General features: G+C 38.1%; 2 protein-coding genes and 1 long non-coding RNA gene across 4 annotated transcripts; 1 reads left to right on the forward strand and 2 right to left on the reverse strand.

Moving 5' to 3' along the window:
- Positions 1-1,602: 1,602 nt before the first annotated feature.
- TFPI2 (tissue factor pathway inhibitor 2) lies at positions 1,603-5,957 on the reverse strand. Its single transcript, XM_044246041.1, has 5 exons — positions 5,681-5,957; positions 5,200-5,385; positions 4,061-4,240; positions 2,308-2,478; positions 1,603-1,948 (listed from the first exon to the last, which is right to left on the reverse strand). Exons 1-5 carry the CDS (start codon positions 5,766-5,768, stop codon positions 1,926-1,928), a joined length of 648 nt encoding a protein of 215 aa, XP_044101976.1. The 5' UTR covers positions 5,769-5,957; the 3' UTR covers positions 1,603-1,925.
- A 3,241-nt stretch (positions 5,958-9,198) lies between these two features.
- Positions 9,199-27,709, reverse strand: LOC122904823. Its single transcript, XR_006384265.1, has 3 exons — positions 27,069-27,709; positions 26,709-26,766; positions 9,199-9,273 (listed from the first exon to the last, which is right to left on the reverse strand). It is a non-coding gene; the product is annotated as an uncharacterized LOC122904823 (long non-coding RNA).
- Positions 15,434-24,425, forward strand: GNGT1 (G protein subunit gamma transducin 1). Of its 2 annotated transcripts, XR_006384264.1 has the most exons (4): positions 15,434-15,450; positions 17,724-17,829; positions 21,455-21,667; positions 24,408-24,425. XR_006384264.1 is itself a non-coding variant. In XM_044246042.1 (3 exons), exons 2-3 carry the CDS (start codon positions 17,734-17,736, stop codon positions 21,581-21,583), a joined length of 225 nt encoding a protein of 74 aa, XP_044101977.1. In that variant the 5' UTR covers positions 15,434-15,450; positions 17,724-17,733; the 3' UTR covers positions 21,584-21,677. The 2 variants fall into 2 exon arrangements, 1 of the variants encoding a protein (XP_044101977.1); XM_044246042.1 differs by lacking the exon at positions 24,408-24,425 and having other exon boundaries at positions 21,455-21,677.
- Positions 27,710-27,790: the final 81 nt, after the last annotated feature.

A 27,790-nucleotide genomic window follows, 5' to 3' on the forward strand; every position in this document is an offset into this window, starting at 1 on the left:
TTTCCATACTTTTTCACTTAACACTGAAAATCTTGACTTCTAAAGAAATAAATTCTTATATTTTCATATAGAATATATAGTAAAATGTAGCATTCTATGTTAAGTTCAAAATAAAAATATCAGTGTTACTAATAAGACTACTAAATGGAGGGGCGCTTGGGTGGCTCAGTTGGTTAAGTGTTGGTCCTGGGATTGAGCCCCACATCGGGCTCCCTGCTCAGCGGGAAGCCTGCTTCTCCCTCTCCCACTCCCCCTGCTTGTGTTCCCTCTCTCACTGTGTCTCTCTCTGCCAAATAAATAAAATCTTTAAAAAAAAAAAAAAGACTAATGCATTTTCAGATTTCTTCAGAATTTACTTGACCCTTAGATTATATCCCTTAAAAGATAGTCAAAATACTGGCTTTGAAAGTCACCAGAAATAATTACATATTTCTGCAGTTAGGCCATTATTTGATATTCATTTGGGTTCAGTTGTTTTGGTTTGTTTCCAGTTGTATAAGGAATGCTTTCTGTTCTTCATATTTTGTTTTCTTATTATATAAAATGTTTACATGGTCTAAGATCACAGCCATATAATGAGGTACATTCACATAAATGCCTGTCCCATCCTGTTTTCCCCTTCCTGCTATAGGTAACTATTTTAATATTGTTATGTCCTCTGTGATGTGTGTATTTATTCATGTTGCTCTAGACCCTTTTTAAAAATGTATTCTGAGGATCAGATGATATTCATATATAGGTATTTTGTTCATTTTTACATTCATATCTTTAATCCCCTGGTTATGATTATCTGGTTTGTTTCCTGTTATTGGTTATTCTAAATAATACATCAGTGAATGCCCTCAGGATTATACCATTTTGTATTTTTGTCACAATACCTTCGGGATAGATTTTTAAAAGAGGGATTGCTCAAGCAAAATGCAAATGCACTTATAATTTTGCTAGATTGGGGGGCATACTTTTAAATATATGGACCTTGCCATGAAAATGTAGGAATTTTTTAAAACATTTTTATTACAGAGGAAAGAAAAAACTGTTTAACTGGAATGATCATATTTATCAAGAATAATTCATTAGTAGAATTTAAATTATCAAATTCATGCATAGTCTCTGATGTAATTTAAGTAAATGCCTTGAATATTCAGCTCAAAAGCTCTAACAATTTTAGTGTTATGTCTATTATATCTTTGGAAGTAATGAAGATCTATTATGTATAAACAAATACATACATGTGAGTGGGGATGGATGGGTGGAAAGGTAGATGAAGAGAGAGAGAGAGAATTTTATCCCGGAAGAAAGCATTTCAGATTTTAATAAATTTACCAACTTTTTATTCAAAAGTTATCTTATTATCCTCTAAGTAACACAGTAGATATAAAAGTTAGTCATGTCTGTATAATAGCACTTGTAATATTTTCTAAACTGTTGGTAAATCTGCAAGTTTGTTTCCTTGGACCTAAAATATAATCCAACTTTTAAATGCAGAACAAAATGTATTTGCTGGTCCTTTTTATGATCATATGTGTTAAGAGAACATGACTATATCATCTTTTCTTTTCAGTTATGATCACTGCTGAAATCAGGAAGAACAACTCCAAGAACTGAGTGAGTCATTATTTGCTTTTATATCTTAGGCACAGCAAGAATTCAACTACATTAAAATATAGGTGAATGGTAAATTAAAAATAATCGATTCACATTTGAATAGCAGCTGGTTATGTGTAAAAATACATGAAAAAGTAACCTGTAGCAATAAAAACTGATGTATAAATCATTAATGATTCATTTCCCTGTATCACCATATTATTCTTCAGATATAACCACAGAGCCAGTAGCATCTACAAGATGACATACAGGGGAAAAGGTTAAAATTACTCCTTCCAAGTTAGTAGTCTTCCATGGGCACAATAGCATCGGGTATCTTCTCATTCTTTTCCTTTCTTCCCAGCTAAAGTCAACGAAATAAAAATATCACATATCTCCAGTCCATAGACTCACTTTAAATCAACATTTCCAATATGCTTACACACTCACCTCAACTATTTTTAATGATTATAAAGTCAGTTTTACTCACTATCCACTCAAGTTAATAACTTTCTACCTTTAAAATGCAAGGATACAGCTACTACCTGTTGAAGCTAGCCACTATAAGTATTTAACAAAACTGACTGGTACTAAAGTGCCATTTACGTAGAAATGGTCTAGAAATGGCAATGTGCTATTAGGACAACATACATAAAAATATAATTTTGCTTATGAATTATTTATAAAGTTAGTTTAAAAATTGAATAAGAAAATATCTACTACCTTTTAGACAAACACGTGTGCAGTCCTCCATGTTATCAAAGTTATTGTCATTCCCTCCACAGCCAGTATAGGTGAAGGCCTCACAGGCTTTGTGTCTTGGATTAAAATAATAGCGAGTTATATTAGCAGAGCATTTTCCCGCATCTTTTGGACTGTAGCAATATGACGGACCTTGATGAAAGGGAAAACAAAATTAGAACTGTAATAATACCAAAGTTAATAAACTGTGATGATTACTGAAGCTTCATTCTCAATTCAGAATATCATACCAAACCATTTAAAAAGTGTGTCTCAATTTTCAAGAAAGCTTGCATGCTCTAGTTTGTTAATTCTAAAATTTTTATAAACTGGAGAGAATTTCTTCTGAAGTTATGTCCTTGTATCATTTGAATGTGTTAAGAAATTAAACCCAAAAAGCAGATAAGGTCAAGTAGAAATTGGTTGTGTTTCAAGGGTTGATGTATGACATGCTTTAGTAAACTTCCTTGTGTTGGTAGATTTATTTTAAACGTTTTCATCAGTTCTCCTTCCATCATTTAAGTATACATTTATGTAATTCCCAAGTAGTCATTGGAACATTTATCTTTATATAAAACATTTAAGGAAACACAAGCAACAACCATCTTCTCATTAACTCGAGTTTCTGCATACAGTACAATTATAGAGCTTCCTCAAATATCTTCCAGAGCAAGTTTTCCTTGTTTGTTAAATTTATGTATCTTTCTGTATGTGTGTCTCTGTTATGCCTAGGGAGAATGCCTGTATTGCCTCTCTCTACAGAAATATTGCCCAAGTAACCTGTTATTTCAGGGACTAAGAAGGTGGGGGGGGGGTGTAGGTAAGAAATAGGAGCAGAAAAAAGAAGTATGGAGAGGTCTTTGTCCTACACTTTGCAATTACTAAAGGATATAGAAATCTAACCAAAAACTTTAGACAGAAATTTTCAAGATTCACCATCTGAGGTCTGGATATGTTCTACTACATCCTATACACAAGTGATTCCATATAAACCTGAATTCATGGCATTCAGAATACTGTGATTTTTTTTTTTGAAGATTTCTCCTTTTTTTTTTTTTTTAAGATTTTATTTGTTTATTTGAGAGAGAGGCAGTGAAAGAGAGTATGAGCGAGGAGAAGGTCAGAGGGAGAAGCAGACTCCTCGGGGAGCTGGGAGCCTGATGCGGGATTCTGGGATCAAAACCTGAGCCAAACTGAGCCACCCAGGTTCCCTAACGGTATTATTTATTTTGAGAGAGACAGCAAGAGGGAGTGAAGAGGGCAGAGGGAAAGGGAGAGAGAAAACTTAATCTCCATGCTTGGGGCTTGATCTCAGGAGCCTGAGATCATGACCTGACCCTAAATCAAGAGTTGGATGCTTAACAGACTGAGCCACCCAGGCGCCCTCAGAATACTGTAATTTTTATATGTAAACTGAGAAGATGAGAAATAGTCCTAAAGAAACAATCCAGAACAGGAAGCAAAAACTTAAATCATGCACAGCTTTGTGACTTTCTAGCCCTGAGAACTTGGCAAGTCATTAACTTCTGGTAGCCTGTACTCTCATATGTAAATGGGGGAATAATAATAATACTACCTCACGAGATATATATATATATATATATATAGTAGGACTGATACCCTACTATATGTGAAATCATCAGAACACAAGGCATGTAATTACACATCAAAGTATTATTTTTCTTCCATCCTAAAATCTTAAATGAAACAGAAACCCCATAAAAATAGTATTTACTTTTCTTTGGTGCACAGTAGGCCATACAAGTATCTTTGTCCGGGAAACTGTTCTTATTGTTGGGACACCCGCCAGATATGAATTTTTCACATGTCATGGAACTTAGGTTGAAGAAGTACTTTCCTGTGCGTACTCCACACTGCCCCTTACTGACTTCCAACCTGCAAATACGAGGAACTTCTAGGAAAAGGAGGGCATAAAAAATGCTAGTCAAAAATTAGCTTTAGTAATACTTAGTATTACTTACTTTCAGTATTACTAATTACTAAGTTACTGAAGTAATTAGTAAGTAATACTTCCTTAGCATTACTTCAGAACTTTACTGCATTTTCAGAAACAACTGGGGAGAAAACTGTATCACATTTAGTACGGGGATAGTAAATCCCCAGAAGACTTTTCTTTCATCCAGTTATTTAGCTCTTTTTTTTTTTTTTTTTTTTTTAAATAGCAGTCCCAGACCTGAGTCAGCCAAATACAGTGGAAACTCTCTGTTCTCTCAGGGTGTTCTGATTTTTCTACATAGGAAGTTAATCAGACTTATTCATAGGAATACATACACATTTTTCTTTGGCTTAGTTCCTTGAATGGCGAAGTCCCATGTTTTGTTACTGGCCTTACCAGATATAATAAATATGATTAAAATGAAATAGAAACCATGATCATGAATCTCTACTATATCCCTGTACTAACCCAAAACAAGTTTGGGTGTCAGGGGACAAAAGGAAAAGTTACAGTTAGCTAAATCACACCTTAACAATAAAATCTGCTGAAAAGTTTGTCAGATTGATGGATAACCGACAGGAGGAAACAGGGCTCTCCAGGAGGCATAAAAAAAACATGGGTTTAGAACTAAGGATAAAGAAAAGTACTTATGTGGTACCCAATACATCACACCCCTGCATTATTATGCCCTACGATGAACTCTTGCTCTTAGTCTGCACAGACACTGAATTATGATAAATGCCACTTAGGAGAGAAATTTGTTAGCCAGTGTAAACTTGGGTTTACTTTCTGGAAATAATAAGCGAGCCTTACTTAATGGTTGAGAAAATAAAGGCTAAACCTTACTGTAGAAAATGGGATCTGGAAAATTAAGTTACTAGCAGCCAGGAGATCTGAGCTTGAGCAAGGCCACTTACTCTCTATTCTCCAGCAAGCTTCATTGCAGTCCTCCAAAGTTTCGAAATTGTTGGCATTGCCCTCGCAGCCCCCGTAGTAGAACAGGCGGCAGCTCTGTGTGGACCTGTCGTAGTAGTAACGGCGAAGCAGGGCTCGGCAGGGCCCCTCGTCTTGGGGCTGGAGGCAGATGTCTGCATTGTTTCCTTCTGGAGGAGCAGAAGGAGAGCCTGAGAGAGGGAAGGAGGTCTGCCACGTCTCCGGGAAGGTAGAGGCTTCCCGAGGACTTCTGTCCCTCTGCTTCCCGGCACGAGGGGAGTCACAGAGAGAAAAGTACAAACTTCTGCAAGAGTATATCTTCCCGCGGCTCCCAGACGTCCTGTGCGACAGGGGTCTGGGGAGAGCGGGGCAGAGAGAGCGGGTGCAGTCCGGAACCCCACAGTTGCAGCACCCTCCCTGCTTACCCCAGGGCGAAAGAGGAGGGGTCCCCGGAATGGGCAGTACCTGGAGAGCTCTGAGCATTGACTCCCCGCCCGCTCATCAACAGGAACAACCACAGAAGCGTAACCCCTATGCCGGTCATAAAGTCCATGCTGTCCCGTTTGAGTGGCCCTCAGGGCGAGGCGTTTCTTGAATGTGCCGGCGGGAAGAGGGTGCACAAGGTCCAGTCTCCAGGCAGCCTGGGTGCCGATGCGGTGGGTGCCTGCTTTATGTAGGGTGATTGTCCTTCGGACCCTGGACAGGGGCGGAGCGTGCCTGCGTGGAGCCCGGGAGGCTGATTCATGCCCCACAGGCTGTGACCTGTCACAGCCCTGTGTAGGAAAGTGCGGGGGCGGGGGATGGGCGGGGGGGGGTGGGGATTCCCCACCAGGTTGAACCTGCCTCCCAAACTTTCTCCTAGCTTTGCGGGAGTGACTAGACGTGACATTATGTGAGTGATGGGAAGTCGGCAGGCTAGAAGGAAATGACCTGGGGGGGTGATTGCACAAGATTCCAACTTGCAGCATCACAGGGAAGCCTGAATCTCCATAATGAAAGCACGGCGTCCAAGTATTTGAAGGCAGAGAGCAAGTGTGAAATTCAGCTGAGGGGAGCCTAATTCGTTGCAACGAATTATTACATTAGATTAGATTAGAAAGTTAATTATGTGTATTTATTTACATTTATGCATACGTACTTCTTTCAGTCAAGATTTAATTTACATTTAATAAAAGGCTCATGATAGATCTTAAGTGTACAGCACTATTCCAGTCAAGAATTAGAACTCTTGCAGCACCCCAGAACATTCTCTCATACCCTCTCGCAGTCAGTCCTTCTGATCCCAGGCAGGGGCAACCACTTACCACCAGAGTCTTGCCTGTTCTTGAATCTCATGCAAATGGAACCATAAAGTGTGTATTGTTTGTACTTCTTTTGCTCCACTACTGTTTTCAAGACACACCATGTTATTGAATAGTTCATTTCTTTTAAATGCTGAGTCCAATATATGAATACTACAAATGTCCTGTTACTGGTCATTGTGTTGTTTCTAGTTATGACTGTTATGAATAAAGCTGCTTAGTGCGTACATACTTGTTTAAGCTTTAATTACTTGTGGGTAAAATATATATAAATGTTAAAAAACTACCACTTTTCCAAAATGATTGTATCATTTTATATCCTCCCCACCCCTCATCAGCCCTGTGTTAGTATTGTGGCTGTGTTTTTTGAGCTGGAACTTGAAACTCCATAGGAAGGTGGCTGTAGGGGATCCCTTTCTGCCCATTCCTAATCGTCAGTGCATGAACGTTCATTGCTCCTCTGACATTATTAGCCTGGGTCTGATTTTTTCTTTATACAAAACAAACTATTTATGCTTGGATTTCACATAAAATACTGAAGATACTTTTGGTGAACATTTTAATGGGTTCTCTTGATGAATGTGTCTTCCTCCCCCTTTTCCTCTTGTTGTATTTAATATTCTCCAGAGAACAGTTATTCCTGACTTCTCCTGAGGACCTGGAAGGAGTTTACAGGAGTTCCCATCAAAGTTTCTGAGAAACCCTATGCTCACAGAGAGTTAATAGTCGGGGACATTTTGCGCACTAAATCCCTTGTGCCAGTTTTCAGTTATTCTGATGTCATGCCGTAGAATCCTATTCCTAAGAAAACTAGCCTGTCCCGGAAATATTCAGTGTTCACTGATGCTGTCAGGTTACCAGATATCTATGATTAACAGTCCAAGATGTGAGGACAAATGTTTAACAACCAGCTCTCAGGAGGGGAACTTAGAAGCGTTTGCTGATTTGTATAGCCTGCTGATTTCCATGGTTTGTCAGTACTCCCAATATGGCCAATTTCAAACAACCAGAACTGGAAATAGATAATTACAATCAGTTCACCGGAGCTGGCATGCACTGGCTTTAGCATGCGAGCCACTGCAACAGCCAGCTGTTTTGGAAAGACACATTCATAGGAGAATCAGATGAGCCCTTCCCAAACATTAAGAGAGAAGGGAAGTTTTACCAAACAGCCAGTATCACTTTCAGAAGAAAAGTTAATTCAGCTTCCAATTTTCATTCTTCTCAATATGATTTTCATTCTTCTGAATATGACTAAATATATCTCCCATATGGACTAAAATAAATTCAAGGACTGATTCAAACTTGCCATTCAGCGTTGACTATTGTCATTTTTGTTCTTTGTTCTCATGTGCTGGTACTTTATGATCATCTTTAAGCTTCATATAAAAAGGAATCTTATATTAGAGCAGGTGATTTTGGAAAATTGCAGGATGCAATGGGAAAATGAATTTTATCCCTTGCTCCTTTGGACAGTCACATAAACTCTCTAAGCCTTGGTTTCCTTATCTGTAAAATGGATAATGAGTGTATTTTTACATGCGTGTTGTGAGGATTAAAGGACAAGGGCCTCAGCACTCAAAAAGATAGGCTTCAGTGCCTTATACACAGGCACAGGATCCAGCCAGATTGTCCATGTTTTGAGTCCAATTGAGAGCCTTGGCCCAAAACATTAAGATGGAACTACAGCCAGGAAAGAGCAATATGAACTGGCCTCATAGGACGAAAGCCTGTGACAGTGCTTTCATCAGCTCTCCTCTTTGGCTGAGCTCCGTGGTGCCATCTCTGCCTAGGAAGGTGTGACACAATCATATATAACTTTGGGATGTTTTCTTCTGAGGAAGTGAGCTTAGGGTTCTTTGAGTCAGAGCAGAGGCCTTAGTCCTAGTAAGGACACAGGATGCTGCATTCCCATGGAGGGGAAGGAGAATGGGGAAAGGGCCAAAATCAGGCCCTTCACCCCCAGGTGTAGAGTCTATGGACACAGGGCAAAATTCATGTTCAGAGGCACTCAAGAAATGTTAGTTACCTTCCTTTATTCTATGCCAAATCAGGTGCATCTTTCACACCCCTGTGACCACTGAGCAGAGACCGGGAAGAAGAATTCAACAAATGGGGCCAGTTAGAAGTTTGAGACGATCAGGCCAAGTTATCAGGAAGGAAATTATGCCTCTTAATTGCAAACCACTTGAGTATCTTTATATCCATGAAAAACATATCTTCCAATGTAAGGGGAATCTAAATTTTCTGGGATTATTTTAAATTACTGAATTCATCTTTAGCATCATGTGGAAGGAGCCATGTGACCACAGCAACCAGCCTCCATAAGGATGTCACAGTGCTTCCATATCCTTAAACCAGTATCTAGGCCAAAAGTTTACCACATAGCAAAGGGAAAGAAGTCCTTTATCCAAAGTCAACAGGAAGTGGAAGTCTGGAGGGAACCACAAAGAACAGTCACCCAGATTGATTTGTCATTGTTACACCAAGTATTAACTTTAGTGGCTGTGGCTAAAAATAGAGCTTCAAAATAGTTCGGAGTTCTGTGAAATAAGGCATGGAGTTCTTATAATCTGAATGTTGAAGGAACTATAAATATTCTCCATTCCACTATTTTCATTTTACAGAATTCTGTATTGAGATCTTGCCATGCTTCCTTACCTTCGTTGTTGACAGAGCTGAAGACTAGTTCTTGATATTCAGCCCCGTATTCTTCCTTACATTCCCGTATCTGGACTCCTTTTACTGCACGGAGACCTCAGAGTGGAACGTTCAATATCAGAATGAAAACACACGGAAGCTTCAGGAACACCTGTGCAGTGTCAGATCCTTGCTTCTAGGTCTTTCTCACCATCTCCCACATGCCCTCCCCCAAAATGGAGACTAAGTTGATTTGGAGCACATTAGTTCCTAGAAGTCCCAAGTCTCAAGTAAGACCTTCTATCTTCTGAGAGCCACACAGGCTTGGACGGTGATTATGAATTTAACAAGAGGATTAAGACAGATGGTCTTCCTCCCTGTCAGACACCTCAGAGAGAAGTGGCATGTCTAGCTCATAAATGAATGAGGTGAATTAGCCGGTGATTTGGGGATATATATTATATATCATAGTCACTTAAGGAGTTACATTGATTAACTCCTCAATAAGCGAAATTCTTGCCGCCTGTTAGCTGAAGTCCTGTCAAAATAAAATCTGAAGTGAGTCCATCTGGCACGAACAAGAATTTTACACGTTTGATAAGAAAGGCAGTTCATCTCTTCTGAGAGATTAGGGATCATGAGGATTTTGTTCAAGTTTAGGCAACTCCTTCACCTCCAAGGTGTTTTTCTGGCGAGTTGGGTCACGTAGGAAATGTTTACTCTAGTGCGCCCTCTGTCGGATAGAGAGTGCATCTATGAGCAGTGTATAATAAGGTGGAACCGTGTTAAGAGGATGAGACATTCCCTGTGCCTAATTTTATTATTCTTGTTCTCCTTAGGGGGAACGAGATAATGGGGTATTTAATGTGTCTCTTACCGTGATCATTTCTCCATCCATATATTTTAAAAATAAGCAGAATTACTATTTAATACGTGCCAAACCTTGTGCTAGGCGTTTTGGAATTCAAAGACAAATACATATAGGGATCTCCTAGCATAATAGAGTAGAAGAGTAGACATCACAACCCAACTGCAATATCGCATTTTCAGTACAATATTAAAGATATGTACTAGGTTTTATGGGATTATAGAGGAGGAAATAAAATTTTGGTAAGAGCTCAGTTCAAAACAAAAGCCAATCTACACAAACATATCTAACATTGTAACTTTTATGCCTGTGGGACACAGAGACTCATTCCTTAAACAGGTGCTTGCTTTGGTCAGTTTTTTTTTTTTAAGGTGTTGTGATTCTAGCAAAGCATTGCCTTCTGTAGAAAGGCAGAATCTCAAAAAACCCTTTTCTCTTCTACCTAGATGTATGTTCATTCAGCTATCATGCCTACTTAAGAGGCAAACCGTCTTTTCTCTTACTCACACTGCTGCATACTTAACTATGTAGGGCACCCAAAATGTTGGGACAAAGTTTGGACTATTTTATCCAAGACTTTCCTAGCACAGTATGGCTTCACCACCACCTGCCCAGAATTCTAGCCTGGGCTACTCATCCACCAGAGAGTGGCATGTCAAGAAGGGGGGAAAGACATAGAAAATTGCGCCTAACTCCTGTATATCATGTGGGAATAGCAAGCACTATAATAATGAATATGATGTTTATTGAGAGTTTGCATCTCCCACAGTCACCACTGAGGGTGATACTTTATGCTTCCCACTCTGCAAATGAGCACTGAAACTTAAGGTGAATATATGATGGTGCCATGTCTATACAGTTAGTTCAGGCCATTGGAATCCTGATCCACTGGTCTCATTCCCTGTACAAATGTATTTCTCTTACATATTAGTGGGGCCTGAAGTCGGGTTTATTATATATAACATGTGCTCATGACCTCAGTTCAGTACCTGGACAGCTAGATTACAGACTTCCTTTTCACTCAAACATGAAGTTTGTAATTGAGAACAAACAGATCACTGCAATTTAAATACATTGCTATAATGCTCTAAGAGAAACATCTGCCAAAGTTAATAATCAGATTAGAGGATTGAGAGAGTTAATCACTAAATCCTTATTTTCAGGGTTATATTTAGCAAAAAGTAATGGAGCTTGACCTTTCAAGTATAAAGACACTTTCTTACAAAAACACTGTCCTTTCTTTATACCTTAGCCTAAATCTCATGTTAGTTATACAATACTTACTAACGTGTCTGTCATAAACCCTGCATATGCTCGTTTATTCTATTTTATATAGAAAAGCTTTCATCTCTTAAGTCAAACAGGAGGGACAACCTACCATTTGGGGGCAGGGGGAAGCCATAGTTGCAGTTTGAAAGGGCAGTATATCTCCTAAGACTCTTACTATTTCTTTGGGGGCGGGGTATCTCTCTTGACTACTAGCCAAGAAAGCAAACTGAGTCAAACTAAAAGGTGTTATTGGAAGAGAGTTGACTACACTAGCATGGACTAGGTCTACTGAATGAGCCAGAGAAGTGTGAACTCTTCCTATTGGTCAGCAGGATGTCTGGCACTCTCTTTCCCTCCCTTACAGTAGAAGACATGCCCTGGTCGAACCAGACACCAACACTGTAGCTACTGCCCTAGGTCCTTTCACCTCTCGCCTTCTAGAGGACTTTACTCCTCTCACTCCTCTGTAACATCAGTTCTTTCAATAGTTTCCATTTCTATCTCTGATTTTTTTTCCCATCCCAAACTTAAAGTTCATATTTGACTTTCCACCCCTTTCTTGTTAGAGCCTTATTTCATTGCTCCCTTTTCCAGCAGAAATCTTATCTTCACTATCTGCCTCTACTTCCTCATCTCCCCCCACCCCATTGCACTCTGATTCAACTTCCACATTGGGAAGAGGAAGAACAGGAAGTGCTCCCATCAAGAGCACCTCATCCTATTGCCACATCTTACTGGACCTCTCAATTCATACAACATCCAAAGCTGTTGCCACTGAGGTCACCAGGGACCATGTTTTTCCATCTCAGTAGTATTTAACCATTTCAGATTCTTCCTCACTCTTGAAATGCTTTTCTTTTACTTTTTAGTTTTTCCACATTCTTCTGGTTTCCCCTACTTAGTTGACTATTCCTTCTCAATCTGTCCTTCTCCTCTACCTGCCCATTAAAAGTGGAATGACTCAAAGTTCAACCTTGAGAACTCCTTTCTAACCGAACTTTCTTCCTATGTGATTTTAAGTGTACAACACACACACACACACACACACACACACATTTGCGTATAGTCTTGACCTCACCTCTGAATTCCAAATGCTTACATCTTCTAAATATCTCTACCTGGATATCTAATAGACATCTCAAATATTATATGTCTTTTTTTTAAAGACTTTATTTATTTATTTGATAGACAGAGATCACAAGTAGGCAGAGAGGCAAGCAGAGAGAGAGGAGGAAGCAGGCTCCCTGCTGAGCAGAGAGCCCAATGTGGGGCTCGATCCCGGGACACCGGGATCATGACCAGCGCTGAAGGCAGAGGCTTTAACCCACTGAGTCACCCAGGCACCCCTCAAATATTATATGTCTTAAACTGAAATCTTGACCATATGCCCCAATCTTCCTTCTTTCTGTCAGTGACACTTCTACTTAGACTTTCAAGCCCCAAACTGTGGAATCACTCTTGACATCTCCCATCTCTTCATCACCCAATCCATCAATAGTCCTGTCAATTCTACTTGCAAATCACATTTTTAATCTGCCCATATTTCCCTATATCCGTGGCCACCAATATTGTTCAAATCCGCCTGTTCTTAAGGGACTCTTAGGTTACGTTCTTCCATAAAATCCCAGTTTCCGCTGTAGTTACCCTTCAACCCCACACACCTCACTTTTTTCAAAGTAGAATCCGAACCCTTCATTAGCTCCTCACTTTATTCCTTACCACTCCTCTGAGTCACTCTACGTGACTTGGCTACTGTCTCCGTTCCTGACCTCACCCCATCACTCTCCCTCTATCTTACTCTACTTGTTACATAGTGTTTTCTGTTCTTGTACAACAAATTTGTTCCCACATCCTGCCCATTGCATGAGCTGTTCCCTCTGCTTAGCCCTCCTCCTTGCATGAAATGCTTGTCTACTGACCTTTACTGTCACTGTCTGGACAGTCTTAGTGCTGCTGACTACTTCTAATCAGTCTAGATGATGTTGCTTCACATCCTAGTCACTCCTTATCATGAACTATAGCATTTATCAGTTTAAATCGCTATGTTTATTCATTTTGTTTCACTTGTCTGATCCTTTGACTATTACGTAAGCTCTGTGACAGCAGGAAGCTTTCCTGTTGTAGTCACCATTGTTTCCCAGTGCTGAGAACTAGACTTATGGAAAGTAGAATCTTATAAGCGTCTGTGGAATAAACAAATTACTTATTATACCTCCCCTAGTACTTATCAAAATAAATATATGTTACATTTTATCTTGTTTATTGCCTTTCCCCTTCATTAGAATGTATGTTCCTCATGGGTAACATTTTCTGTATTTTTTTCTGTTCTACCCTCAAGCATCTAGATAGAGTCTAGAACATAATAGTCCTCAGTAAATATTTGTTGGACGAATGAATAAAATGTTAGCTATTTTTATAGTCCTAAGTATAATGTCAGGATGGAAAAGAATAGTACGAGATAAGAAAATTTATAGCCCTATGATTGCAAATTTACTGTAAATAATATAGTGGATTTGTTTCTGAAAACAATGTGTCAAATGGAATGTTTATAAATCAAAATATTTAAAGTGTGTTAGCAACATTTCTATTTCAAAGAATGTGTGATTTATCTTCTGTATAAAACAGGGGGCTTCTAAAAATAATTTTAATAATTTCCACTAATACAGATTTTGTAAGTTCAATATTTTGTCGAGTTGCCTTACTTCAAAATATGCTTATCTATATAATGTGTAAAAACAAATAGAAAGCAGGTAGCTTTTGAACTTTATACTAGCCCACTTTAATTCTTGAATAGATTAACAAGAAAACTATGGACAATATTAGTGAGACACTTAAGCTACTCTAAATCTTTCTATCTTCTCTACATCCCATACTCGCACCCACAAAACCCCTGAAAACCATAAACAACCTGACATATTTTCAAAAAGCCCTGGAGGGGGCGGTATTGCCTCCCACAGAGAACCCCTGCTCTATGAATGGGGTACAGCTCTGAGGTACTTTTTCCCCCTTCTCATCTCTTTACTTTGTTGGACCTTACCTCCTCTGATAGTAGGCAAGATGGAAGAAGTAAAAGGGCAAATATCTTCTACTTAAAGGGGTAGGTAACACCCCCCCCTTAAATTAGCTATAATTGCTGCCTTAGCTTGTTGGTCTGAGTCTTCAGTCCTTCTCTTTTATATTCTGGTGGAAGGGGGGTAAGGATGCTTGGTTATAGTGCCAGTAATATGATCTAGCCCCTCTGAGAACTTCCCATGTAGAGGCGGCTCAGTTGGAAGCTTTGAGCTGCCCAGAGATTGGGGCCAGGGGTGGGGGGGAATAGGACAGGGAGGCTTAGTGCCCCTTGTTTTCAATTCTGTACTTTCTTCCTGTGTAATTCTAAAGTTTGACACAACAAATCTATGCTTTTACACTGATTTGGGAAGGGTAGCAGAAGTGTGTTGGATTTGAAAACACCCCAGACCAAAAACCAAGCACCTGTGTTATAGCCCAGCTCTGTTGCCACCCCTTTTATGATTTGGGTCACTTCAACTGTCTGGACCACCTTTACTTCATCTGTAAAGTGGGTTTAAGGATGATTGGATGATGCCATATCTGAATTCATTTAAACCCTTCAATGCAACTCTGAGCCTTGGGACTCCATGCAGACAATATACACTGCCCTTTCGTTGGCTGGCTGTCTTTGAAGGAAGTTAGAGTTTTGATCCTCACTCTTTGAATTTTCTCATGTAAGTCCCACGGCATCAAGTTTGGCAAGCATTCCCTCATCTTCTAAGATTCGCCTCCACCAAATGAAATGTGTTTTGCTTAAAGTATTATTGAATTTTAGAGTTCAGAGATCATTTGTTAGTAAATTGGTGTTACATACTTTGTACTTTTTTCTATGGCTAGGTGAATATTTATGACATAGTTTGCTAGTGACTGTATCTACACCCCATGATTCTCTTTTATATATTGAACAATGGGCAGGAGTAAGGACATAAAAGTTGTGAAAGACTTAGATGCTCTTATAAAAGTCCTTATAACCTTTTGTGTCTTAGATTTGTCAGAATCAGTGCCTAAGACAGGGATCCTTGTCCAAGTGATTTACCAAGGATGAGCTCACACAAGAAATCTCTGAAGGAAGGTAGAAAGCAAGATGAAGCAGAAGTTAAGCAAAGGTATAGTCTCAGATGTCTAGCATATCCTGACTCCATGGGGAGCTCTGGAAGGTTCTCAATTACAGGATTTTTCAGCCCAGAGGCACCTGGTCTGAACTGTTACAACCTCACTTCAGCCAGCCCTACACTAAAGGTCACTCACAGGGGCCAATTGAAACCATAATCTCCCAGACATCACCAGTCGAAGTCATTCCCATCAGCCAAGAACAAACCTATGCAGAAGGCTTGCCCTTGGCAGTCAACATGTGCACCTCTGGGAAAATGAACACCCCACTCTGGAAAGGGAAATCTAGGAAGGGCACCATCAGCATCAGCGACCCATGATATTAAGGGACCCAAATCATGTCCACATGATATCCCTAAAGAGCACTTATAAAGCCACCTATCAGCGAGTGCCATGTAAGATATCAGACTTTGAAAGTCTAGAGGTGCAGAATAAATGGGTAACCCAGCTAACGTGTACTGAGCACAAATTCTGTGCCACATACCGTTATGCAATATTGATCCCTCCCAAGACATCTGCAACCTACATAATCATATTGCTCCAATTTCCTAGTGAACTGAGGCACAGAGAATTTAAGTAACTTGATCAGGGCCACACCCCTAGCAAGAGCCAAAGAGTGATCATTTCATTGTCAATAACATGGTAGGGATTCTCTAAAACAGAGAAAATTAAATTCTAAGCCCTATTCCAAATCAAAACCTCTTCAGTTGGGCTCATATTTTAACAAGTTCCTAAAGCGATTCTTATACACACTGAAGTGTGAGAGTCATTGCCAGTGGAATTAGTTTTTCAAGATGTAGAAAAAATGTGCAAAGGATAATCTCAACCACTAAAAATGATCAGCAGACGTAGATTTGCTTGTGAATGGTTACAGATAGTCTGAACGCAGTTAAGAAGGAAGGGGAGAATGAATACCTCTCTCAAATACCAAACAACAATTACACAATTACGCAGGTTGAAGGAACAATCTTTTCGTGTCATATTGTTTGCTAAATTAAGAACAGAGAAGCAAAAATAAAAAGGTAAGGGAAACATTGACTTTGGGTCCTCATAGAGTGTTCTTTTCTATATCTGTGCTGGCATATTTAGGCATTTGCCCCTAAAAATATGTGAAAATGTCTGTTTCCCAAAGAAGAAGAGTCCATTATAAGATCGAGAAGGGAAATAGTATTTCCTCAAAGGTTGTGGAAATGATAACACTCTATCACTATAAGGAAATAAGTTAATTGCTGATAAATTATTAGCAGAGTATTTGTATATAAATATGCAATGTTTTGTTCGCTGAAATAACATGTGACCTAAATATGTCTACTTTCATAAAAATATCTCATTATAAAAACTGGACCAGGGAGACAAAGTAGAAAAAAAGAATACAAAAAAAGGAGAGGTTTTAAGTGTGATGCCACTTAGCTACAATGAAATACTTTCCATTTTGCATATGGGTACCACCAGCTACTGCACCATTTCCCCCCATTGCCCATTGATCTAATTAAGGAGAAGAGATTGCTGAGAGTGCAGAAGATCCTTCTTTTATGATGTCCAACAGTATGCCCACTATCTCACCTTTAACCTGATACATTTGGTCATGGTTGCTTTCCAGTGCATTGTGACGGTTACACAGAACTTCCTGGTATTGTATAGAGACACATTCTAAGTAACATGCTCCTTTATTTCTGATTAATGAGGTTGTTTGCTATATCTCCACTCTATTGTTTCATATTACAACCTGTTATTTGTAAAGAACTTATAGTAACAGTTTGTGTATAGTTCTCTGTTAATACCAGATTACTCTAGCGTTTTAGAGGATTAATCCAGTCCTCAGAATGACCTCAAGCTCATTTAAATGGTGTATATCATATGATGGAGAGTTTTGGTGTTGGAGATTGAGTGTTGGAAACTCAAATATTTACACTATACAAAAAAACAACAATAAAACAAAACAGAGAAAAGGAGGAGCTTTGGATGTTTAAGACTGTATGCTGACTAAACTGACCTCTCCCACATCCCTACAAACCTACTAGCAGGTGGTTAGAGTCAAATGCTTGGTTTAATCATATTAGTGAAGATTATAAAGAAGCTTTAAAATTGCAAGGATAGTGTGCAGTGCTGGAATTGTTCAGAGAGCATTCATAAGAAATCAGTTATCCTAGAAAGCTGAAACAAAGAAACAGTTCCCGTAGTAAGTTAAGAGCAGAGGGAAGGACTGGCTAATACTGACCTGAACCATGTCCAGAAATTTGGTGTATGTATGAACTGTCTCTTTTTTCAGCAGGTAAAAGATGCCAGTGATCAATATTGAAGACTTGACCGAAAAGGACAAATTGAAGATGGAAGTTGACCAGCTCAAGAAAGAAGTGACCCTGGAAAGAATGCTGGTAAACCATAGCTCCCTTTTGAATTTTATTTTAAACTATAGATATGGTAGTACTGCCAGGTGAGGACCTGTCACAGGGGAGCAGAATTTGCCACCCCAAACAAAATATATTTCCTTAACATAAGTATTGTTTTAGGCTGGTTATTTTTAAGAAATAGCAGGTAGGAGAATATCTGAAAAACAAGTAGAAGTTGTCCTTTTGTAAGAGACTTTTACAGTTATAAGGGAAGTCTCCATTTATAAAATCTCCCTCTCTGTACCTGGAAGAAAAGGATGACTCTAAAACTCTTATTAGGAGAGAAGGCAAGGACTTAAATGCTCTTGAATTAAGTGGGCTTTTGATGGCTGCTTTTCCTGAAAACCTCCCATAACTGGCCTTTCTGTCCTCAAACCCCCAAATTTTTTGTCTTCAGCTGGAGATGGTATTTAAGGGGGTGTCCTGGGCCATTTTGGTTTTCCTGGATCTCTCCCATGTACAAAGAAGGTATACATGCTATTAAATTTTTGTGTGTTTTTCTCCTGTTAATCTGCCTTTTTCATTAGCAGGAGTGTCTCAATTAAGAACCTTAAAGAGTAGAGGGAAAATGATTTGTCCTCCCCCACACCATTCACTAGAGAGTCTCAATGTAGCTAAAAATGAATTGTTCAAGTAAAAATGCATTAGAGAATAAGAAAACTAATAATCATAATTATCTCTTGATTCAGACTTTAAATGGAAGGTTTTCCAAACTATTTTCCATGGGCCAAATTCTTAGACTGTTTTTGTATGACCACAAAATTAAAAATGTTTTTCTGTTTTCATAGAATTGTTTTAAAAAAGAAGGAAAGAGAGGGAAAGAAAAAGGAAACAAAGACTATGAGACAGAGACCATATTTTAGTTAAGCAGTAAAATGAAGCAATGCATACATAGGCATTTTATTTTTCCTTTTCTAAATTGATAAGTTTCTTTTTATTTAATGTAATACTTTGATGTTTAGATACTTTTAGCCAAGACCTCATTTCCGCCAGCACTGTCATGGCTAGTAATGAATGAGTACACGCTATTCCTTCTTTGCAAATAAAAATGAGTTCAAGCACAAGAATTTACTCATTCCTCCTAAAAACATCTGACAGATCTTGGAAATGGTTACCAAGAGTTCTCTGCCATTAAAAGGAGAGGCGTGGCAAAGGAATAAAAGTTTCCTCCAAACAAACAGTGACTGAAGCTTGGAAAATGTAGATATGTATTTTAGATTTCTTCATTTTAGGAAAGTAAGTAGAATAAAACTCCTCTATGAGTGATAAGAGTATATTTTATATTTTTTCCAAAACACATTTTATCAAGCCAAAGCAGAAAAGGAGTTTGTATTATCTTCATACTTTGCTCAAGACCCTTATTCCCAATAAAAATTGGAATTTTGGCTTCTTTGACATTTATAATTGTCTCAAACTTCTCTTTTGCCCTTTCCATACAGGCAAAACATATTTTTCTATAAAAATAAAATTAAATATATACACAGCACAAAAATCTTGGAACATACAACAGAACAGTTAAAATCTTTATATTTGGGGGGAAATAAAGGAAATTTATTTTTTCTTCTTGACTTGAAACATCCAAATGCTGTTTCATTATTTATTTCCTTAGAATTGTTGTTTGAAAGGCAGTTGGATCATATTCATGTTTATTATTCATTTGTGGCCACCTTATCTGGGATTTTTTATTTTGGGTGAACATCACATACATCACCATCTAGCAGGTTTTTGGGGTTCCTTTTCCCTGCTACTCAAAATCTCCTTGCTTTTGGAAGTCAAACTAATATAATACCGGACTACCAAAACTAAACACACACACACACACACACACACACACACACGCACACACATTTTAGATACCAAACCTATAGTTTTGACACAGGCTGGCATAAAGTCCTTCTAGAACAGTTCCAGGGGATAGACACTGGAACCCATCCCTGGTTCAGATTCTGGCTCCACTACTTTCTCCCTGTGGAATACTCACCTGAAATATTGTCTATAAAATGGGAATAGTAACAACATCTAATTCAGAGGGCAGCTGGGAAGCATAAATGTGATGATGTATATAAATCTCTGAGAACAATACCTAGGACATACCAAATGCTTTCTACTAATTTTTATTACTTTTTAAATAATTATTTGATGTCTGTGAATCAGAATAGTTCATACTATTCTGCTATCAAGGTACTAGTATTGTCAGAAGACACAACTCTTTGCACCCAGTTTTTAAAGCTGACAGATTTGCAATTGAGCACATACACTCACATAGGATTTTTAGGTAATTTATTGCTCCTTATAGCCTCAGATCCTAGTTAGACATTGTCAAAACCAACCCTTCGCTGACTCTAGAATTATAATACCTCTATTCCTGACACCCAGTTGGGGCCAAAATAGCTGGTGTTTGGAGGAACAGGGGGAAAAGTGAACCTAAATCTTAATTTTGAATTTTGAAAAGAAAAAAATGTGAATCTAAATTACTGCATATTTCAGAATTGTGTATAAACTATGAGTATCCTCATATGAAGGAGACATCTGACCAAGGCCTTGCCCCAGTTAGAAATGATGTTTCCTAATATGTAGATAATGAACTTGCAGAGTTATAAAGTAATCTTAAGTCTTATGTTTAGTGCTACTGGAAATTTGCATACAAAAATGATATAAATATTTTATTTTAAAAAACAGTGAATTAGTTAGAGAAGTTATGGAATGGCCACCTAATGGACTGCCAGAAATGAAGCAGTTTCATGTTACTGTCATGAACAGTAGAATAAGTGAAAAGGAAATAAGTTGAACATTAAAAGAAATATTTTGAGCTTGTGTGGATATGCATGTGTATATGTGTATACACAGATGCACACATTTATATTTCTATGTATTATAGAACATTGACTCTTTCTAAAAGGTGTGTTAAATGGCACATGGACCATTTAAGCTCTGGCTGAGTCCATTAAGTTACTAAAGCCTGATTTTTCATGAAGCCATTACTATAATGGTAGATGAGTGAAGAGCAAGCTCATAAACAAAAATAATGATTTAGTTCAACAAATACATGTTTACTGAGCACCACCTAAACCCAGCCTCTGTTCTGGATGCCAGCGATACACGTGAACAAGTCAGCCAAAGGTCCTTGACTGTTTGGAGCTCATGATCAATCACTGTAAATGAGTTTAAAATAAAATTATATGTGTATACTTCTGAGAATTCAGGAGTGACGATAAGCCTAGAATTTAAAAATTATTCATTCCCTTCCATCTTTACAGGTCACATTTCTGGAATGAGGAAACAGATTTAATCAATGTTTACTCTGGTGACCCTGGTGACCTCTGTGGCCAGCTGTTTTCTGATCCCTGTTCTGATCTCCTTTAGAGAAGCTGGAGGCAGTGTCTCCTGAGAACCCTTAGCTGAATTATGGCCAAATGGTTCTCCTTTACCTGAAGATATCCAGGACAGGAAAAAAGAGCAGCTATTTTTTTTTCTTCTCTCCTAGAAAATACATATGCACTGGTGGAAAGCAGAACACATAAAAAAGAACACAGAAATTATAATACATTCTTGGATTCTGCAGCATTCTGTATTAAACCAAATGTGTCATTTCTTTCTCCTTCCCTTTAAGGTCTCCAAATGTTGTGAAGAAGTAAGGGATTATGTTGAAGAAAGATCTGGGGAAGATCCACTAGTAAAGGGTATTCCAGAAGACAAAAATCCCTTCAAGGAACTCAAAGGAGGCTGTGTGATTTCATAAGAAAAAAAAAAAAAATCCGTGGAATAACTTGAGCTTGAATGACAGTACTAATTTTTGGTCATCTATAATAATACTGTTAAGCATGTACGTAACCTTTTGATTTATAAGTACAAACTTTTAATAAAAAGTGGGATGTGATAATGCATAAATCTGTTTTTCTTAAAGTATTTAACACAGAGTTTAGCACATAACTGGCAATAACTATTGATTGACCCCTTTCTTTAACAATGACTGCTATGGAGACAGCTGGTTGGCTCAGTCAGTTAAGTGTCTGACTTTTTGATTTTGGCTCAGGGTCGTGCTCTCAGGGTCGTGAACTTGAGCCCTACATTGGGCCCCATTGTGGGCATGGAACCTGCTTGGGATTCTCTCTCTCCTTCTCCCTCTTCCCATTCACACTCTCTCACTCTTTCAAAAACAAACAAACAAAAACAAAAAACCCAAACAAGCAAAAAACAAACAAAAAAATACTATGTTTCATGAATGAGTCTATATTATTCTGGTTGCCAACATACAGTTTTCTGTTTCTTAACTTCTCTTTCAACACTACTAATATTCTAACAGGAGGAAATTTTATGCTTAGCCTTATATGTTTTCCAACCTTTCTCTTTCTTTGTAGAATTAGGAACTCTATTCTTTTGATTCTATCTTGAAGATCTATCTTGACAGAATGTGTGCTCTGAAGATTTTCACTTTGGATGTTTTGTTTTCTGTTTCTCTTGCTCTCTCAACCCCCAGGCAGCAGTGATGGTTTTAACATAACCTCTTCCTACATTCTTACCATTTTTACTTGTTACCAGTGATGTAACTTTTTACCACAATACCAAATGGATCAAAAGGCAGTCTGTGGTCATGGAGACAGCAGATTTAACCAGCACCAGAGTAAAGGTTATAAGAAAACAGAGAGCTCTGGCTCTGGCGTTTTACTGCCTGACTTTGGATGAATTACTTACTCTTTCTAAATCTCAGTTTCTTCTCCGGTAGGATAGGAATAATATGGTCCTATCCCCTTTTTCATGGGGAGTTACATATTACATTCAGGGGATTAGGGCACTCAGCATACTGCCTGACACATAGTAGCAACATCCAGTAAGTATTAACTAGTCGTGTTGCTGAGAAAGAAACTAGACAAATATCCAGAACCCTTTGAGAGCCACACATTCCATTCCATCCCATCCCAAAGAAGACTCTCACCAGCACAGCCCTTTTTTTCTATAACAGTCTTAAGAACAAAATGATAGAAAAATAGCTGTCTTCTGCATCATCTTGCTAATCAGTTTCCTCCTGGCATCTCACCAAGTTGACATAAGCCAAATTTCACTACCTTTGTGCTAAAGACTGAGAGATAATTTGCCTCTTGTCTGTAACAAATGATGAGTGCTGATTACTGCAACTTGGAAACTGTTTTTGTTGTGTTTCCTTGTTGCTATCTCACATTTACAGTGCTATTTTTGGGTATGTCAGTGATCAGAATACAAGGGAATGCTAATTGATTGTCATCCTTTTTAAGAACAAGAATTAATCTATTATTTGGTCGGGAAGGGAATCTCAAGGTGGTCCCAAGTTTAGCACCTAGCACTGTCCTTTCCACTCTGGCCGTAGTAAATGCTCAACAAGGATCAAGGCTGCACGCTCGTCCAACCCCTTCATTTTGAAATGGAAGAAATCCAGGCTCAGAGAAGTGAGTTGGCAAGTTTCTCAGGTCCGGACTCTGGATCTCTAGCTGAATGGGTAACACCACACTCTACCACATATCAAATATGCTTTGAGTATTACGAGATTCCAGGATAAACTATTGGAGTTTATCATTTTCCTCAGGAGACACTATTTTCCATTTAAAACTGCAAAACTCCTCTCCAGCCACCCCCTCAGCCCTTCCTATCTCCCTGTTCCGCTCTCTTGTCTCCCATAGCACCCGTCACCATCTAGTATCCCATACACCTCACTGCAGTATTTGTTTAATTGTGGTCTGTCTCAAAGGTATTTCTGTGTGCAATTTAGCGCTTATTATATGTTCCATTTATCTTTTTTCCCCCTGACTAAAAAAAGTATAACAGAATCTTGGCTATGGCATTTAGTAACATGTATGATCCTAACCACATCTCTAGTTTTATCTAACACTGGAAACGGATTTGGAAGGCAGGTGATTCTAAGTGAAAACGCTGGCTTGTTTAATTTCTACTTCAACTCTTTGAACACCACTTTTGTTTGTTTGTTTGTTTTCAAAATAAAATGAGAAACTAGAATGGATTCTTATATAAAAATTTAAAGTCACTTAGAACAGATATAGATAAAAACCTAATCAATGTCCTTTATTACAATAGACCTGGAGGCTTCCTGTGGTCAACAAACTTAAGTATTTAATAATTCCTAACATGATACCCCATTTCCCCACCTTCTGCAGTTCCATCAGACTGATCTCTCCACCTGAAATGTCCCTCCACTCTAACTCATTTCAGCCTTTGGAAATCCTTCTTCTCTGAGGCTCACTATAAACTATCTCCTCTGTCCCTCACTCCAGCCCAAAAGTATTCTGCAAAATCTTTTAACTCACTTAACATTCCCTTGCTTTCTTTTTTTACAGTCTGTATGGTTGTGTTACTCTCAAATCTGTGTTACAAATTTCCCAAGCCAGAAGCTCTGTTCATCTTTGAAACTGCTATAACAACTCATAAATTGCCTCTACAATTTAATTGACTTAATAAGTGTTCAATTAAAAGCAGGAAGGATGGTAGTTTTTATTTTGGAGAATTCAAAATTCTTACTAGCTTAACTAAGGAATGAATCAATAGTAGGGTAACATTTTTGTTGCTTTAAAATACAGACTGTCTGCAGGAGTTGGAATAAGATAAAATTCATAGAAAGGAATACAGAGAAAGATGGTCTAGGAAGAAGATTGTGAAGTCATGACTATCCCACAGGATACACAGTTGCAACAGTGAGTGATTTTTTTTTTCCAGAATTTATTTCGGGGCCACAGATTACTAGGTTAAAATGAATGAGATAAGACTATAGGGAAACAAAAAATATTCTAGGCATAGCCTTAACATTTGGTTCATCCACAGAATTTCCTGGTACCAGTAATGAGAATAGGTAAAGCATATACTACATACTTACTGTAATATATCATTTGAGATACTTGCACTTTGAAAGTATTTTGTACACATAGGTGAGGTTAAGCATTAGCAAGGAAAGAAAAATGATTATTTTAATTTGCATTGATTTGATTTTAGCCAGATTTCAAAACAAAGCTAATACTGAACTTCCTAAATTCCTAAAAAAATGTATTAACATAAGGAAAAGAGTAAACTAAATAATAAGAATGACCACTTACAATGGAAATTAAAGTCTTGTGAAAGCAAAATTGATAAAATAAATCATTTTTATATGAACTATAAGTAGTTAAGATGATCAGAGCATCAGACATAGGCCATCCTGTAACTTTACATTATCTCCATCTAGAAAAGGAAGCTTATGCATATAGTTACATGAAACGGGTGAGTTTATGAAATGTTCCATGTGATTTTTGTAATTAATTGAACTAAAACAAGTTAACTGGGTGGATCAAATATGCGTTAAATATGCTCCTTAGAAACCCATCATTTTAATGGCCTAAACAGTCACCATTAACTTTATAAATTCCAGAGGAGCAGAATTTGGGAAATAACCTGGTTTATTTCCACCAACAAAACAAAGGCAGAGAGTATCTATGTCTTGCCAAAAATCACAAGATAGAGTAAGACAAGAACACTTGTCTTTTTGAGTTCAGCCTAGCATTAAATCAACTCCAATATAACTGCCCTTGATATTTTCTTACACAGTTTCCTTTATATGGATTTTTTAACAACACATTTAATACATCAGAAAAGTAACCAAAGAGTTGTTTTTCCCTTTTTTTTGCAGGTCACAGTAGGTATTTCATGGCCTTTGCTCTTTTATAATTTAAAAGTAGAAATAACCACACAGTTAATTTTCTTAAACAGTTTTCTTTAAAACATTTGTCAAAAGACAGTGGGATAATAAAAGTTTCTAATTATACCTATTATCTTTCATTGCAGAGTAGTTTGTACACATACTATTTTGTAAAACAAATCTTATTAAAAGTAATATGTAAAATATAAGTAAAAAGCTAATATGACATTTGGCTATAACTCACTTGGATTTTAAACTTTGTTTATCCAATAAGTTTTGTTGATAGAACATTTCTGTGAGAATAGACAAGAAATTGTTTACCATGGTTGCTCTCTGAGAGGTAAATTCCATGCTTAGGGATGGGGGCTACATGCTCTTATAAAAAGAAGTGTTCCTATCCTTTTACCATTTAAAACCAAACAATAACAAGACATTTTTCAGAATGCTGTGTCATCATAGGATTTCAGCATTTCCCAATTCACTTTAATCAGTTCACTTAATGTGATTTTAGTATCATGCATTATTCTGTAAGAGTAAAAACTAAATAAAATAAAATAAAATAAAAAGACTAATATGCATTTGCTCTCCAATTTAAGTTCTCTTAGTATGGGGAAGAAGTTAAATGGCCACTATGGATTTATATCTATTTATCACTGTCTGCAAGTAGGTGATTTCAAAAAGAAGAGATTTCCAGGCCAAAATAATTCTATTTTTATGATTTGGAAAAGACATGCATTAAGTTACTTAACTAGGTTATTTGATTTGGTGCTGAGCTTATTTAATTTGGGCCACATTAACTATTTTCACTAACTTATTTATTTTTAACCAACCTTTTAAATCTGAGCAATGGGGAATCAAAAATCATTAATTGCTTTTGGAGACAGATGTAAGTTTTTGTCTTGGCTCACCTTGCATACTAACGGTGGGTGGGGGTCCCTCTAGAAGCTTATTTAACTTCTTTGAGCCTGGGAGATCCTGGAATGTGTGGTAGTTAAAATACAGAAAAGCTCCCAAACAGTTTTCTTCATGAACGTGATTTATCAGATGTAGATACATAAATGCAATTAGAATGTAACATACCTTAGCTAATTCACTGTTCCCCTGGCCCATCGTCTATTTTATAAATTAGAAAACCAAAATCCAAAAAAAAAAAATAAATGACTTTTCCAGTGATAGCCAGTGGCAGAGCTGGGACTAGACCCAGAGTTCTTACCAAGTAGCTTATTGTTCCTGTCCCTCCAGTGTATTCATTGAGGACAAGGGGGTAGAACCTAGAGAGAAATTAGGAACAAACAAAAGCCTGTGGTTATAAAATAGGGAGTGGCTTGGGGTGTCTAAGCCCAGGTACCCTGAAATTCTCCATTCAGGCCACCACACTTAACTTGAATTTGACTCTCTAGGCAAGGAGGTCATCTCCAAAGAGAGAAATATCTAACTGCTTGGGAAGGTTTCTTATATTCGTGCTTTAGTTTTCTTCTAGGCTCTTGAGCATCTTTAACAAACCAAACATAAAGTTTTAGTTTATAGTCAAAGAGAAACTTTATATTGCAGGTAAACATGTCAGGCCCCATACCTTTCCTGGCTTTACAAAATGGCAGCAAGATGAATACTGCTTTCCAGAGAGCGGAGAAACCCAAGCTGAGGGAATCCACTGCCGACCTCCAGGAAGTTTGCGGGAGCCAGGAATTCCTAACCCTTGGTGTGGACAGTCACCCAAACCGCGGTTGATGGGGATTAGGGAAACACTTCCTGGTAAGAACTTTCAGATTCCTTCTTCTGTCTTCTCTAGTATCATCCGTGTGTCGTCCAAATCATTACAAAACATCCCCCTGAAGAAAGAGTAAGAGCTCTGCTGTGGAAGTTGCAGAGAGTTCATTAATGTCCGAAAATGGCCCTGCAGATTGGAAACAATATTCACATCCCAATGCCCCCTTGACCCCCCAATGTGTCACTATGTTTCAGGCATTAAACAGACGGGATGGATACACATCAACAGACGTGGAGGGTGTTTCTGAGATTACAGCTCAGTTTCGTTCTCCTCCTGGGCCTTTTCCCACAACACCCATGTAACTGGGGAAAAGTAACACGCTGTATATTTTTGAAACTTGGAGAGGAGAAGGGCCGTTATTTCCTGCAGGCTAGTGTCCTCCTTTTCTGGCTTCGCAAACAAAACCCGGATGTGACTTGGGAACGAAAAAAAAAAAAAAAAGGAACAAAAAGTAAAACTTTAGTTGTTTCTCCAGGAGAGTCGGCTAGTGCAACCCCAACTGTCCGGCCACAGCCCTGGCGAGTCCC

This window comes from Neovison vison, chromosome 4 (assembly GCF_020171115.1).
Source record: "Neovison vison isolate M4711 chromosome 4, ASM_NN_V1, whole genome shotgun sequence".
NCBI lineage: Eukaryota > Metazoa > Chordata > Mammalia > Carnivora > Mustelidae > Neogale > Neogale vison.